This window comes from Etheostoma cragini, chromosome 17 (genome assembly GCF_013103735.1).
Source record: "Etheostoma cragini isolate CJK2018 chromosome 17, CSU_Ecrag_1.0, whole genome shotgun sequence".
NCBI lineage: Eukaryota > Metazoa > Chordata > Actinopteri > Perciformes > Percidae > Etheostoma > Etheostoma cragini.
In genome coordinates, this window is record NC_048423.1 from 5,359,472 (window position 1) to 5,377,094 (window position 17,623).

Genomic DNA, 17,623 nt, shown 5'->3' on the forward strand with positions numbered 1-17,623 from the left:
AATGATTTGGAAGTTTTGCTATAATAAATTACTCAAATTTCCCTTAATGCAATTAAGGAACCTGTTCCAACACTCCCAGAGCAAATGTTCGCCAACGTATATCCACATACTTTTGGCTACAACGTGTAGTTTCTTTTTTTTGGTTTAGTAAGACCATTAAAGGAGGCTGTTTTTATTTAACTACGTCACCCATAATGCTCAGAGCACCAAGGTTGATTAAATGAGTGTGGATTCATCGTACCGTTCTGCTCGCCTCACTCGTCCACTCTCGTCTTGTCGTCCAATTTTTCTTCCAGCAGTCGCATCCTGTCTGCGAGCTCCAGCGCAACCGTTAGCTAGCTAATAGGGGAGTAGCAATTCATTCTCCCTGAGAAATTCTGTTTTGATACCTCAGCATTGTGTCATTTTGCTGAATAAATCGTTTGGGAAAATGAATTTTCATCTTTTCTCTGCCAACACGCTTCCAAAAAGACAACCCTTCCTCCGTAAAGTCTACTTTTTCACTTCGACCTCGGTAACGGTAGCCGAACGGGTAACGTTATAGCAAAGCAGTTCGTTTTGACAAGACGAGTGGCTCATCTGTCCGCCGCTGCTGCTCCGTAACGGGGACGATTTGGACAAAGCCAGTCAGATGTTGGACGGTAAAAATATCCTAGGAAATAAAACGTTTCAACACCGTGTTGTGAAATTGAATTATCAAGCTGATCATCTGTCGTGAAAGTGCCAGGAATAAGAGGAGGAGTGAGAGTTTGGAGCTCGCTCCGAAGGAAGGGCTAACGTTAGGGGTGTGCAGAGGAAGACCCGCAGAGAAGAAGGGACGTAGGGGGACAAAAGCCTGATGCCAGTGATGGCAAACGAGCCGATCATCCTGAACGTTTATGATATGGTAAGTGGTCAAGAGAACACGAAAGATGGATGTTGTATTACTTCTTAGCTATACTTTATCCAAGAGACGTTACTGGTTCAATCGTGTATTGTTTTCTCGACAATGCCAGGACGTAACGCCCAACTCCATATATATACACACAAAATACGTTATAATGCAGCGTTAGTTATCAACAGCTAAATATGAAAATCAAAGACTGTAGAGGTTTTTTTCAAATAAATATGAACCACTCTTCAATTCGTCAAACATCCACAACAACAGACTGCTTATTGTAATACAATTTTACCTTTAGAAATGACTAAACCACATACAGTACAGTAGAAGACATCTGTAAACAAAGTGTTTTCAAATGGGGCCACCAGGTAAATCCGCTCTAAAAAAGTTAAAAATAACTTGAAACTCATAGCAGTCTCTTTGTAACAGTTACAGAGTGAGCCAGAGGTTAAATTTGAGTCACTATGTAGTCACCTTGAAGGCTTGAAGTCAGCAGTGAGGGGGAGTGGAAATCGGCTGATCTGTTGATGAATCATTGATTGATATGGATTCCCTGTTGTGGATAGATTAACAAGCAAAGGGAGTGTTTTTCGGCATAATAGGGTTAGGGAATGAAAAAAAGTTTACTCGATGGCTTCCCCCCTCCCCATGTGTTGTAAAAGTCTACAAGATATGAAGATATATCTGGGAGATCATTTCATTCCCGACTCAACAAAGATCCTCGTTTTTAATCTGATTTATTGCTGTTGTGTTCCCTTCCAGCTGATGGTACATATCATCACATGCCTCAGGCCAAGGTTGAAGGTTCTTTAAATGGATTACATTGAGATCTACATACATTAAACAGACATTGACTCTTTACAAAGATGTTTCCTTGTAGTGTACATTAGTACAGTGCACATTATCTATAGTAGCATAACACTGTGTGAAATCCAAACTTGGCTTTGAAAGCATAAGGACTGTTCCTACTCATATTTATCCCCATACCTGCTGTATACGTTCCACTCTTTTCTCCTTCCTTCCTCCATTGAGTCACACTCTTCTTCCCTTCGTCCCTATCTTTCCTACATTTCCTTTTCACATTCTGTCATCCCCTTGTCTTGCTCTACTCCTTTTCTTTTCTCCCTCCCATCTCTTTCTCCTCTCCACCCCCTTTCTTTCACTTACTTGAGTTTTCCACTTGACTTGCAGTCTACATTAGTTTATTCTCTGTAATCGACCAAAGAGGTTTTATCTGTATGATGTCCATCCATGTAAATGGCTGCAGGGGCCTTGCGCTTGGCACTCTTTCACAAGCAAGGGCTTACAAAAGCTGCTCTAACACACACATGTGTAACTTGAATTTACAGTTATGGGCACTCTGGTGTTTTCTGTTCATTGATTTATTGAGGCTTCAGTTGTCATCTAGTATATTGAGGTAAAGGATTTTGAGTGTGTAAAGAGTATGTGGGAGAGTGCACATTTTACTTATTAGAATTTTGTGGTTTGTATTTTTTTGCAGATCAACTCACACCCATATATATTTTTGGTGTTGTGCATTTTTGCGTTTGCTACTGTGGGAACAAGGTTTGGGCTGGTTTGCAATGGCGTTCTGCTCACTGAAGACATTGAGGCAATGGCTGCGGTCCATTCATTCAATCCTCTACCTCAAACACTTCCTCTGTCTATTGATTAAGCTGTTCTGACCTGAGTACTGAGTAGGATGAGCAACCGACTGGCTGCATGCTCACTGACTGACTGGTAGACTCTCTGTTGGCTATATGGTTAACTGACTTACAGAAAACAAAAGAGCAGGGATTGATGATGCCTAAACATCTTTTAATTTTGGCTCATCTGACTCTTTATTGACTATGGTTAATGGAGCTTTTTGACAATTTGGGAAATATTCGTATTCACGTTCTCGCAGAGATTTAGATGCCACTCTACTATGTAGTAGAGTTAGCACGCTGACGCTGAACTGCGCTTCCACTAAACTTTAGAAAGATTTCACTGTTATCAGACGATCTGAACAGGGCCTTATTTATCGGCTTAGTGAACGGTTGAATGACTGGTTAGCTGATTGGCCGAGGAAGTAGGGAAACAGCAAAGAGGAGATAATGGCAGAGGTCAAGACCGTGGCGACACACGCTGCAGGAGCCGCACTGCCATCTCAGCGGTTCACACTCTGTAATGAACAGTGGCAGCGAGTGCTAACTGAAGTGCAGCCTGGTTGGGGGCTGAGGGGGAGCATGGTGAGAGTATCTGTCATTTTGGGCAACATGTGAATCTGCTTGCACTGTGGTTTAAGTAAGACACAGAACATTTACTCCAAAAAACTATTTCCCCTTTGCATTTGACGATCAATGCTGTCACGTGACTTTCAGGAATATCTGTGCAAACACAAGTACAGACCCCCACCACCACCATTTATTCTACCGCAGTTCCCACTCTTTTAGGTTCTCCCTGCCGTCCTGCTCCCATCTCTGTTAAGTGGATTTCCTGGCCAGCTCTGAGTGCTTTAGCATGCTGCTCTAATGAGACAGCATTATCTGCACACCACCTGTCTGCCTGCCAGCCGCCACCTAGGTTTACTCTGTGTGTGTGTGTGTGTGTGTGTGTGTGTGTCAATTGGGTTTAACAGCAGCATCAGATAGCCTACTCAGCAGAGCAGGTTCTGTGTTTTGGCTGTGACTGGTGCTCTGGTTAGAGACATGCATCAGTCATAAATCCAGTTATTTTGTGAGGTATAGTTTACAAGGTAATGTGGGTAAAGGCATGACAAATAAGTTGGTGAGTGAACAGTGTAGTGGTGCTATTTCTGGGACACCACAGCATCCTCCGCAAGACAGTGTAGTATCATGTAGCAAAATAGTTGGAGCCCCTGCATGTCTGTCAAAATCTTGCACAATACAGAAACATATGTCTGCTAGAACCCCTTACCCCTTACCCTAGTACTATAGGCTAAGGTTTGCTTAAGACTTTATATACTTTAAGATGATAGTCATTTCTCAATATTTAGATTCAGTCTCAGGTTTAATTATGTTAACAATTTCTCAGTTGTATTTCTAGAACGTTTGCTATATCACAATAGAAACTCAGTGTACCTGTGTGTAGGTGTGTAGTTGTACCTACTTTATCAGGTACACCTGTACAATCTAATGCAGTCCAATAAAAATCCATCAGCCATAGACTTAACACATTTTCAGCAATGTCCCTAGAACCCAAACATAGTAAGCTTTCTGAAGGTAGAATTCATGGCAGAGCTGTTGATTGCATTATGATGTACAGGTTTGCCTAATAAAGTGGTCAACGCATGTGTATATAGCAATATAACTATCCAACAATATACATACTGTGGTAGAAGACTGTATCTATATCACCCAAGCTAATGTAGTCTTTCACAGACATAGTCTATATCCACGGCGTTCCACTTCCGGGATTGCTCTGTTGCCGTTGGAAATTCCGCCGGATTTCTCTCTTTTCAGCCGGATGTCTGCTCCTTTTTGTTGGAATTTTAAACTCCGGTCGTTTTATGAGGACTATGGTTAATTGCTTCTCAGATCTCTGCAGCTTAAATTGAGACAGCTAGCTAGACTATCTGTCCAATTTGAGTTTTCTGTTGTGACTAAAACAACTTTTGATTGTACACGTTCCACCAAAAAAAAAAGTTCCACCTCCAGTGGCTATTTTGCAAAGGCACCTCAGGTTTTCCCGGTGCTTAGCGCTTGTGATTGGTTTAAAGAAATGCCAATATACCCCAGCACGTTTTTCTCCCATCCCAGAAAGCTGTGTGGACTAGCGATAGGCTCCTCGTAGCGCCGCGGTGGAGGAAGGTCGGGCAAAGCGAGACTCCAATAGATATAACATGTCCACTGTGTAGTTTTGGGAGCAATGACTGAAGTAAATCACCTTATTAAGGTAGTCATCTGTCATTTTAACCATGCAGTTTCCAAAACTAAGTTTTTTGATTAACAATTTAGGAACAGAGTTGGCAATAAAGATTTGGCAGAGCAGACTTTAGAGCAAACTATTAATTGCCGCACAGCAAAAGTGTATCCGTTTGTGGCTTTGTGTTTCCTTCCCTCAATTTGTGTTTTCAGTTTGGTTTCAGTCAGCATAAAATCCACCACAGAGTTTCAAAGCAGTGATGCACTGCACATGCTGAAAGGCCATTTGATAATACAGCACTGCACTACAGCATGGTGGGATGATTAAGCATGCAGACATTAACTGCAGAACCCAGTTTCTCTTCATCCATCTCTCTTTCCCTCCCTCCTTCCCTCCCCTTTAATTAATTCATAGACACACAAATGTGCATGCTTACACACACACACTCAGCCCGCTCTCTAAGTTGTGGCGGGGCAGGTTTTAATGAGCTTTGAAGTAAAGAGGGCTCAGATAATAGTCTTTGTTGCACCACCAAGGTGGGGGAGTAGCGTACTAAACTAGCAGATGAGTTTACTTAAAATATTTCACGCACACAGTGACTCAGCTTGTGGCTGCTTTTGCTAATACATGTTTGGTCATCTCCACTCAGAGCAATTTAAATATAGTGCAACTACAGAGATAGCCTGTATACGTGTTTATTGGTGGTCGTTTGTATAAAATTAGTTGTGGTTTATTTTGCAATTTAAATGCTGTTAAATGGATTCATAGTCTTCAGATTTCTGAACAGGATCCACTTAAAGCTCTCGCTTCTTAGCAAAAGCCGTGCATAGACTTAAAGCAGTGAGGAAAAGCGGATACACTTAGTGTCTGAACTTCTGAGCAGACTTTCTTAAGCCAGCAGACTATAGCAGCCAAGGCTTCTCCTCAGTTTTTGAGAACCAGCTGTAAACACAGAGGTGGTTTTTATCACTAGGCTCAGAGAAACAACCACAAAACTGATGGAAGCAGCATTCAGATAACGCTGTTTTGTTGAGTTCTTTTATAAAAAGAGATCAGCTGATGTGAGAAACTATCTCCGCTGGAAAAACCCTGCCAAAAGCAATGTCAGAAATGTCATGGTTAGATGTGAAATGCTGGTCCACCTGGAATTGTCAACAACTTGATTTATCTAAATGCAATGGTGTGTGTGTGTGAATGTATGTATATGTACGTGTATATGTATGTGTATATATATTCTGTGATGCATACTTGGCCACCTCTTGTGAGTCTTCCAAGCTTGGTTTACGTAAAATGATAAGTGGTAGCTGATTTGAGATTGATCTTCTTTTTTTTTTTAAGTCCACTAAAGTGGATCTGAAAGGGGATTTTACCCTGTTTGAAGTCAAGGCTTTCACTGATTCTTGTAGTAGCTTTTTGTGCAACTTTTCGACCTTATGTAGGTCAGGAAACAGACGTACTCTTTAAGCTGAGTTGTCGCACAAGAAAGAAAACTACCTCAGCTCAGCAGTCTTCTGTTGTCTCTAATGTTTTCCAGTTTACTGCAGTTATTTGTCAAAATGACATACGAATGGGGGATAAACATCCTGAATAAACTTGTGTCTGGGTATGTGTTCAGTACTTTACCATTACATTACCCGAATAGAAGTACAGTCAACCAAGAACAGACATTTATCTTTTTTCTTTCTTCTTTGGAACGAATGGACAAAGAAAGCTGAGCAGTCAACTCAGCAGACTTACCTTTACCTACTGTGACTCTAAGCCATGCTTGTTGTTTTTGCTTGGAGGCAATGAACAGGATTCAGTCGTAAATGTAAATGTAAATGTGCTGTATTTATATAGCGCTTTTCCAGTCTTAACAACTGCAAAAAGCGCTTTTACATCTACAGGAAACATTCACACACATTCATACACTGTGGCCGGGGCTGCCGTACAAGGTGCCACCTGCTCATCAGATAAACATTCACACACATTCACACTCCGATGCGCAGCACCGGGGGCAACTCGGGTACCAGTGTCTTGCCCAGGTACACTTCGACAATGACTGCAGGGGCGGGGATCAAACCACCAACCTTCCGATTGGCAGGCAACCGCTCTACCACTGAGCCACAGCCGCCCCTATTCGTGCAAAAAGAAAGAAATTATTTACTAGCTTGAGAAAACTCTGAAGAACTTCCGGCAAATTTGAGATTTGCTCTGCAAGTCAGTCTGGCCAAATGCCCATTCAAGCCCATTTCTAATTTTTTTTCAAATCGAGGCACCAAACACAACCGTTGACACACAATGACGATAGCGCAGCGAGTAGCTTTTTGTTTACATTCAACATGACGGCCACCCAAGCACAGCGACGCAGTGATGCCGCTGTCGCTGCTACGTCACCCGGGTCATTGGTCTAACTGATTGAATGACTATTCAATCGCGCCCAGAGGCATTTGAGCGATGTCCGTTGGTTGCGCCACTTTGGAAACGGACTGCAATTGAAGCTTGGCCAGACCCACTCTCAGTTACAAATGAGAAGCGTCTGGTGTCAACCAAGCTAATCATTTAAAGGATTGTGTTCACATTCAGTGAAATTAATGTACAATTTAGTTCTGGAAACTTGAGAAAAAAATACAGATAATACAGTTAACAAAAGTGTGTCATTCTTGTAATGCAAAACACTAGTGCAAATTGTAACTGTTAATGACTTTACTGATTTTACTTCCCTTTTTATAGCTCTGTCGGCATTATATCTTAATGTATTTTCTTTTGAAACAGATCATTGATTGCTCAATCTTAAGTGTAAACAAATGGACTTTTAATATTTAGAGAAAGGCAGTTTGAGTTCATAGAAGGGGTAGAAAGATTAGACTTTTCATTTAAACCCACTTGTGAGGTCACTGCTCAAGAGGCACTGTTTTTTCAGGGATCTTTACGTTTTGATGCTTGGTGTGATGAACTGAAACAAACACGCATATATTCTGCATACTTTAGCCCCACTGCACGTTCTTAATATAAGCATCACGTCTTTGCTTTTGCTTTAAGATCAATGATTGCCTTCCCTACCCTTTCATTAATCCATATAGTATGAAAATAAGAATTCCGACACTCAAAACTTGAGATAAATAATCCCGCCCAATGGTCAAAGTCTTGCCATTCAGTGAACTCATTTTACTGCTTACACTGATTATGTTACCCATCACACTTTGCATGTCATGTTTCTGCTCAGAAAGTCAGGAAGGTGACACTTTCCTTCAGCATCACATACTCACTTGAAAGTACAATAGCATACACAGTTTATTATTACCTAACATTATGTGCAACAAGTAGTTAAGAGTTTACAAGTCACCGTACTCTGAACTCATACAGTAAAAGAAGAATGTAATGCAAGCAGCCAGAGTCCTCATAACCTTATGATCACAGATTGTGCGTGTGTTACAGTGTGCAGCAAACTATTTGCAACGCAGATAACTGCTAGCTCTTCCACCACTGATTGTGTGCCGCCATATACTGTAATACATAACACTAGACAGGAAGTATGATACTAGTTTTAAAATACTTTGCTGTGGTTATCAGGCTGCTAAACATGATCCATGAACACCAAGGAGAGATGTCTGCTGATGAAACTGATCAGTTTGGTGTTAAATTGTCTGCATCAGGATCATATTCTGGGATTTCTGGTGTGCAGTGGCTCAGTGGCACTGTAAAAGAAGGAAAATAAAACTGTGAACATTATAATTATTACCTTGTAAACCTGTCACTACCTATTCTCTGACACTTCAATCATCATTAGGGCTGAAAGTGTTAGACAATGAATTGATTAGTTGATCAACCGAAAACTGATTTTTTTGAAGTTATTTTGAAAATCTATGTATCCTTTGTCATTTAGCAAGCAAACATTAGCTAGTAGGGATGCGCAAAAAAATCAATTAAAATCCCGATTAAAGCTCTACCGATTCAAAATCGATTGATAGAATTCCACAAATCCATTCATTTTTTTAAATTATTTTTTTTATTTTTTTATTGTATGTCTACTGCAATCACATGATAGATACATACAGTAGATACTTTATTGATCCCAAAAGGGAAATTATAAATGAAATGGATAAAATTGTAGAGTAGTATAGTGTATATGGGAAAAGTACTGTGAATCTTTTTTTGTTGTTGTTATTATTTGGCGTCCTTCCTCAGATGTCAAATCAAGCTCCCTAACACATTCCCCTGCTCCATCCTCTGTGACAACAGAGCTTTTCACACAAATGAACTCCGCCTAGCAACAGCCTGACCAATCACCTTGTAGCCACTAGATTTTATACAGACACACTCAAATGGCGCAGAGATCATTGCTGCTGCAGTTATTGATTTTGTGTGCCCTTTTTTGTGTTTGTATGTGGGCCTGTGTTTTATTGTTTGCGCGTATAAACATCGGTCTCATAGATCTCATTGCCTCTTCAGCTTCCATCTGTTGTTTAATTACAGTAATAATATTGTTTCCAAGTAAAGGTTACATCATACATTTCGAATTAATTCTTATGTTAATAGAAAAATAATAAGAATTTGTATTAATGCGGTGGTCTGCTTTATTGCTGAAACAATTGGTTGATCAACAGAAAATTCAATACTTAATACTAAATATTTGCTGGTCAAAGCGTCTCAAATGTGAGGATTTGCTGATGTTGTCTTTTTTACATAAGTTTGCACTTTTGACTTTTTGGACAAAATGAGCAACATCACTTTGATCTCTGGGACCCTGTGATGGGCATCACTGTTTTACGCCTTTTTATAGACTAAAGGATTAATTGAAAACTTCTTTGACAGATTAATCATAATGAAAATGATCTTTAGTTGCAGACCTAATCTGATTAATGATGACTGACCGTGTAGCGTATTAGTGTCAAAAAGCAATATTGAACGCTTTTCAGATTATAGTGGTTGTTGATTAGTGAATTTTCAATCACTCGTTCACTATTATTTTTTATAGTCCACTACTAATTTAGATAAAATTGGATAACACTTGAAATTAGTGGACACCATAAATATTTTGGATATGTTTTGTTGAACAATCCAAAATGCTTAAAGCCCTAAGTGTCAAAAATACACAGGAGTTTCTGTTTGTGTTGACCCATTTCAGAGACATACTGTACATTTTGTGTACACTACGTACTTTAGTATATTATTTAAATGCAACATAAACTGTTAAAACTGTCTGTCCAGGCAGTGTTGACAATAACAAATCTCATTTAGTGCCTGTGTTTCTGTCTGTAGTACTGGATCAATGAGTTTACCAGCACTCTGGGCATTGGAGTCTTTCACTCAGGGATTGAGATCTATGGAAGAGGTAAGATTACCCAGCAATATGACACCACATTTTTCAGTTGACTTCCTGTGGATGGTGTTTGAGAAAGGACATCTTTTTTTAACACACTCAGAATAAAATGCATAGGTCAAGCACGTCTGGCTATACAAATATTTTTATTGTTTTATTTCAATTGTATTTGGCAAAGAGAGACTTTGCATGAGAATTGTTGGTGCTCAAATGTGTGTTTTAAATGTATGTGTGTGTTTAGAATTTGCCTATGGCGGACACCCATACCCATTCTCAGGGATCTTTGAGATTACACCAGGTGATGCAACCGAACTTGGCGAGACCTTTAAGTTCAAGTAAGTGGGAAATATTTAGTTTTTAAATGCACAGAATCACAGGTACTGTATACATGTGTTCTCGGTTTCCCAAATGTGCATTCAGCATTTTGCCAGCTCATTCAGTCATCCAGCCTGTCAGCAACTGGTCAGACAGCTCATAACAAACTAGAGAGCTAGTCAGATATTGGGCAAGTTAGTCTGTTTACGGTGAGTCTGCGTGTTAATTGTTCCTGTAACCAGTCACTCCGTCTGTCAGTCATACAACCACTAGCTGGATTTATTCAAAGTCCAGTTGGTCAGTTCATCAGTGAGACAGTCACACACTAAGTAGTTCAGTCAGCAAGTCACAGTTCACAAATAAAGTTTGACTTAAATTGAAACAAACACTAAGTAGCCTCTAGATATTTCCATTGCTGAACATCTGACTAAATTCTTTTTGGTGCTGTGAGGAAGAGCTTTGCTCTGCCTGTCCTCTCTTCTACAACACAAAAGTAAACATATGTCAACATACCGAGTAATCTAGTCAGCAAGCTATTCACTCAGTCACAAGCTGCTGGATACACTCTGACTGTGCAGGCAGTCTGCTTGACATTAAACATAGAACTACTTTGCAGTGAGCTGGTATCTTCGTGTAATGATGGCTACTGGTTGCTGCTGCTATTGGACAGAAGAGATACACAAATACATGTATGGAGAGTACAGCATGTGACAGATACTTTATGATTTCACAAGTCATCATGCTTCATGGAAGCTTACTTGTCTCAGACTGATTGAATTGATTGAAGATTGAGCAGAAGTGGTGATACTGCATGCTGTAATTTTTAAAGTGGAAATGTTACTGCAATAAACCAGATGTTTTTAAAGCTTATAATGTTCTGTTCACGTAGTCAGGTGTTGATGCAACTCTAAGGGGATGTTATAGATTGATGAGTGGTTTGTGGTGTCATACTAGATTGCAGTATATTGTTTGATGTTTATTATATTTTTTAACAGCTTATCTGCAGGAATTAAAGGGCTTGCAAATGTATGATATTCCTTTTACACCAGTGCTGTGTTGTGTAATTTATTATTATTTTTTACTGCAGTTAAATTCAGGCATGTTGTGGTAGCGAGACAACAGAGAATCCAGTCAGTTCAATACATTTTTGGATTCCCAGAATCAGCCCAGGGTCTGTTTGTGTGTGCGTCTACACAGAGCTACTGTGCTGCTGTGTATTACTTCTGCTCTAGTTGATCTGCCCTGTGGCTTTAGACAGACTCTGGCACACACACAGACGCACCACACACACACACACACAAACACACTTGGTGTCCTTAAGCAGGCCCCATGACCATAAGTATGGATCATCTGGGACCAATGGTGGCATATCACCCACTGAGATGTCTCTTTGCCAAATGCAAAGACAATCAAGCGCTCTCCCAGGGCAAAACATTTTATCAAGATATTCTTTCCTTTACACTTCAAAGAGACAAACCAGTTGAATCATCGAGTTGAGAAGTTGTGACACATTATTGAATAGATCCGGTAAATCCCCTTCCAACGTAAATTGACTTTTTTAGCCATGCTAGCAGCTTGATTCTATGCAAGGTACGTTTGTGGGTCCACCACTATTGGATGGATCATTAAATCTGGTGCAGTGATCCATGGTCCCAAGAGGATGAACCCTAAGGACATTGAAGATAGCAATACCTTTTTCTGTTTGTCCCATACTTTGTTTCATGACTAGCTTGCAAAACTAATAATATTCTCTTCAGCCTCAGCTGGATTTTGTGTTTCAGCTGTTGTTGGATGAGGCCCATTGAATGCACAAAAGTGGTTTAAACAAAATGCCCTTAAGTCATTCTTGATGTTTAGTCAGTGACTAATAGTGTCTAGTAACACCTGCCTCTGCACCCATTGTCTCTCTAGAGAAGCCATAGTCTTGGGCAGCACAGACTTCACAGAGGAGGATGTGGAACGAATTGTGGAGGAGATGGGGAAGGAGTACAAAGGCAACGCCTACCACCTCATGCACAAGAACTGCAACCACTTCTCCTCAGCACTTTCAGAGGTAGGTGTGTGTGTGTGTGTACACAAAGATGGCTTATTAACTGATCTTACCTAACATGAAGGACAGAAAAAAAAACTCACTAGATTAAACTACTGTTTCTTGATTTTATCTCTGTCGCTCTGAGTGTAATCACTTGAACTAGTTGTATGTGTGTGTGTGTTTGTGTGTTTGTGTGTGTGTGTGTGTGTGTGTTTTCAATCAGCTTATCCTGGTGTGACTAATGAGCAGGGAGTCTTACAGTAAGCATCTAGCACTGAGATGGGGATTAAGACACTGATACAAGCCCAGACATGCAGAGCCAACTTGTAAACACTCACACGCAAAACATACACCGATACTACGGATACACAGATGTACAGTACATACAACATGTAAAGATAGTTTAAGATGTGGACATTCACACATACAGTAAATCCCGTCAATATGATGACACACTAAATCAAACAAACACATATACTTGAGAATATGGAGAAACCAAAACACAGCTGGTTCCATAGGTGGGCAGTGTTGCCCTCAGGATTTGATTCTCATGTTTACTGTAACCTCATTATGATGGAAGGTTGACTTAAAGAGAGACAGAGGAAAACATGATTTGACACATGGATGGTGTTTGCAGCTTTGATAGATCAAGCATAACGATTAATTCTCCAGAGAGAACGTTTGAAGTGCATGACTCTGCGAGACCTTTTTTTTTTTTTTTTTTTTTAAGGCAAATCCACATTTTTGGCTCTGTCTCATTGTGTAAGTAAATTATCTGTTCCCACCGCCATTGTTCATCTGAGAGACAGACAGGAATAGCAGAGTCATAAAACGTGTGTGTGTGTGTCTGTGTGTGTGAGTGTGTGTGTGTGTGTGTGTGTGTGTATTTGTTTGTGTGTGTGTGTGTGTGTTGAGTATAGAAGAAGGTAGAACATCACTTTCTGGTTCACCTCCTTAGAAGTCCTTTCCATAATGTTGTCAGACACTTAAATATACTCTATATATAAATCTGAACCCGTTGGTGAAAGAACTAGCACTTTTATGAAGGTAAATACAAGCTATTCTTTTCTGTGTGCATAGAAAAGTCAGGAACTGTAATACAGTTTCCGGGAATTTTTAGACATTTTAGACGCATTCAGATGAGAATGGCAGGATGTATTTTTCAATTAACACATTCATTGTTTCAAATTTATTTCACAGCTAGCTCAGCCATGCAGGGAAAGACTCTGAATGTCTTTTCTCTTCTATCTCCGCTCAGATTCCTTCTGACCTAGTGTTACGGCCCCTGTGTAACTCTTCTGTGCTTTCCTGCCTTAAAACCTTAACGCATCAGAAAGAAGAGTAAAATGCATAGATTATAAAAGCCTTTTAGTTTAGAGAGCAAAGCAAAAAAACGTTGAAATGGAGAAGCACGCTTATCAACACACATTATGTTCATTTTAACATTCATTTAATATTGATTATATCATATTTGAACTATAACTTCATTAGCAGAAGAATCAATTGCCATTTGAAACAGATTTCCTCTACAATGTATCACTTTTATTTATTTTTCCTTGATGCTACTAACCTCTCTTTATGGACTCCAATAGTAAAGATTTGTGTAATTGTAATTACCTTGTTTAAAAATAAATACATAAATACAATAAAATAAAACCTATACATATAAAAGGTACCAAATTATATCTAATATGTTCCCCTCCACAAGAATATTGCATCTGAAATTCATAGAAAGAGGCTAAAGCCACACAAAGGGGGACATTTAATTTGTATGTATCCATGTCATAGCAAAAGATTTGTTTTTAGAAAGTAAAGCCATTTGAATGAATTACACTTTATGTCTTTGGTTTAAGAGCAATACCAATGTGCCACCTAGCAGAATAGGTCTGTTAAATACACTCTGTGTGTGAATGGGTAAATGATAAAAGTGCTAAATAAGAATGATAAGGATAAAATTAAACAGTAGAAGCTGTTGATAGCTGTTAAAGGAACTACAACATCCTTTTTTCTCCGTCTCCTCTCTTCAGATCCTGTGTGGCAGGGAAATCCCTCGCTGGGTCAACCGCCTGGCCTACTTCAGCTCCTGCGTGCCATTCCTCCAGAGCTGCCTGCCCAAAGAGTGGCTGACCCCGGCTGCCTTACAGTCCAGCGTCAGCCAGGAGCTCCACGGAGGAGGAGAGCTGGAGGAGGCCGAGGACGCCGCTGCCACAGCCTCCCTGGCGTCCATGTCGCCCTGCTCACCCTCATCCTCCTCCAGCCCCTCCTCCTTGCCTCGTCATTCCCGCCACCAGCCCCGCCGTTAGAAGCTGCAAGGTCTGCTGGGTGACTCGGGCTGGACTTTGGTTATAGAGACTGTCAGGTAACAGAATACCTGCAGCAGCTGACGAGTCAGTGAAAAGTCCTGTCAGACTGTCTTCGAGCAAGGCACTGAACTGCTACCTGCTCTAAATGTCAGCCAAATCTCAACAGTGATCTAGAGCAGTGGGAGGACAAAGGCAGGATCATCTCTCTGAACATGGCTGATGGATTTTAACATCCCATCCAAAGTCTTTCATTATTTTACCAGCCAACACTAACGTCGGTTGTTCACCCATCAAAGTGTTTCAAAGTTTACCAGCCACATCCAGATTTTAACCAGCAGCTAGTTGGTGGATGGTGCTAATTATCACTAGCCAAGCGCTGGTTGATCTGTGGCTGGTACATGTCCACACTGCAGCCAACATGTCGATAAGATGTCCTAAATATTTGGCTGGTAAAATTTTGAAAGCAGCAGCCGGAGCTCGGGAGCACTTTGCCTCAACATGCTGTGTGCGCATCAGGGCCTCAGCCTTTTGTTTTATTTTTCTCTCACAGCAGGCTGGATAGACTTAAGATAAAACTACCATCAGCCTCACGCTCCTCAAACACCATACGCATCCAGAACCAGCGACTAAATGGGTGAACATTTCTGACACACTGTGGATGGGTTCAGTTCCAGGTCATTTTTGCTTCCCAAGCCCTTTCTTTGTTTCTTTTTTATGTCAAGTCTGTATCAGTGGTTGTGGGGTATCTGTAGCAGCTCTTCCTTCTGCCCATCATGGGATAACCACGCTAATTTGAGAAACTTAAACCCAGTGAAGCAGATTTTTAAATGCATCAAAAAAGCAAGTTATTTCCTAACCAATAATGTAATATTTTTTAAGAAATTCTAAATATTTTAGAAATTAGGTTGCAGGGCAGGCAGTGACATATAGATTAGAAAATACTTTTTATCAAAAGGTTCTTGGTTTAAATTCCGGAGTAAAAGAGAGTGAATTATTTCTTATTAGCAACTGCCTTGGTGCCTTTAAGCAAGGTACTTAACCCACAAGTGTTTCAGTGGCCAACAGTAGAAGACTGGGGTTGTACTGGACTGTTCCCAGTTGTCATTGTGTCCTTTGTAAGCATTAAGTAAAAATGTTTTATCTTCACCAGAGCAAATCAAGGCAATCAAGTTTACATTGAGGACATGATGTCAGCCCAAAGCGGTTTGTAATCTACATAAATGTCTGAAGACGACAGGCCGTTGAAGCCAAGGAAGCGATTTTGAGGAAGAGTGTGTCTTAAATGGGAACTGAGCCATTACTCCAATCCTCTTTAACTGACCTGCCATCAGCCTGCAGTCCTGACAGTCATTTTCCTCACATCTGTGTTCAGTTACGGATGATGCATATTGGTGTTATTTGGAGCATCATCGCAGCAACACATTTTAGCTTTTATTTTAAGCATTTGTACTTACATTTCAGTCCTTAATGATCTACAAGTCTAAACTTCTAGTAAAGTTTACACGAAGATGCTGTTTTTCCCATGTGATGAGCACCTCATTTAAAAACTCTTTATATGCTGTCAACAACAACAACACATGTGCTGCATAATGTGTATCGTCCAAAACAAGAGCAATGGATGTATTGAAAACACATTTTAAAGTAGAATTTACCTGTTTTTGTCTGAAGACTACAAGCAGGAAAACTGTCACTTTCTTTCCTTTTTTTTGTTGTTATTCTGTATTTCTATGATATATGGACTCTGGCCTTTATCTCTGTTTTGTTCGTTTGATAAACTCAGGACTCTAAAAGGCTTTGTAATATAATCCTTTTAACTTTTTTATCCCACATTTTATGTTTGCTTTGTTGCTTTTTCTAATGCAGTAGTCACTCCATGGAGCTTTTCAAGAACGCACTGTGGAAGTGCAGTTTTATACACCTCTTTGATAAAAAAAAGAGCTTTTGTTTACAACCTGTGTGTGTGTGTGTGTGTGTGTGTACACTTGTATTATAAATGGTTAGTATTAACAAGCTGCCAACTGGGCCAAATTTCCTTACATCAACCACACAGTCTGCAAGAGAGAATGTAGAATTGTACAAATGTAGCGAATTCCTCTGTGTGTGTGTGTGTGTGTGTGTGTGTGTGTTTTTAAACATTGCCACATCTTCAAGATATTGTATTTCTCTAAACCAAGTAAACTTTATGTCCTTAAGCTACATTTTTAGTAACATTATTTTGGTGGCAGATACTTTTGCAGATTAAACTACTGGTTAAAATGTTACTGTTTTCAAACAAAGAAACAGGACAGATGCAGTGTTAAAGCAAGGACTGTGACATTTCTCACACAACTAGCGTATTTGGTGATTTGGAGTAAAAGAATTCAATAATATTAAATGATACACAGTTTAGTAAGTGTGAATAAGGAAAAAGTCAACTTTATTTTTAAAACACACACACACACACACACAGAGAGCCCATGTTGGCGCCCTCTGCTGGCTGTTATCTGTACTGTTACTTGTCTGTGGTTTTTCACACAGGCAACGGGGTTTCCCTTACCCTTTACAGCTTCAGATATTTTTTACAGAATCATTTCCTTCTATTCACACATTAAAAATATCTCATCAAACGCTAATTTCTACCAGCTTCCAAATGCTGGGGGAGAACATAGTTACTTCATGTTCACATCTCAACATTGAAATTACCGCAAATCATTACTGAGGCCAAAGAGATCTATAACTTCAACAATCTTTTTTTAACAGCCATTGGATTGTCATCACACGTGTCATTTTGGAATGAAACCCACTTTATTTGATTAAATGTGGTATCGTTATAGTAAATGTCCTTTCAAATAATTATTTGTCGGCCATTTGCATCACTTGTTTTAAGCTATGAATGTAGATTGGGAAACCTCAGATATTCATACCCCATAAAAACTGACTCCAGC

At 39.9% G+C, this 17,623-nt stretch overlaps 1 protein-coding gene across 1 annotated transcript; it reads left to right on the forward strand.

Moving 5' to 3' along the window:
* Nucleotides 1-223: 223 nt before the first annotated feature.
* Nucleotides 224-17,511, forward strand: desi2 (desumoylating isopeptidase 2). The gene is made up of 5 exons (XM_034897581.1): nt 224-886; nt 9,989-10,061; nt 10,291-10,384; nt 12,276-12,417; nt 14,424-17,511. Exons 1-5 carry the CDS (start codon nt 839-841, stop codon nt 14,697-14,699), a joined length of 633 nt encoding a protein of 210 aa, XP_034753472.1. The 5' UTR covers nt 224-838; the 3' UTR covers nt 14,700-17,511.
* Nucleotides 17,512-17,623: the final 112 nt, after the last annotated feature.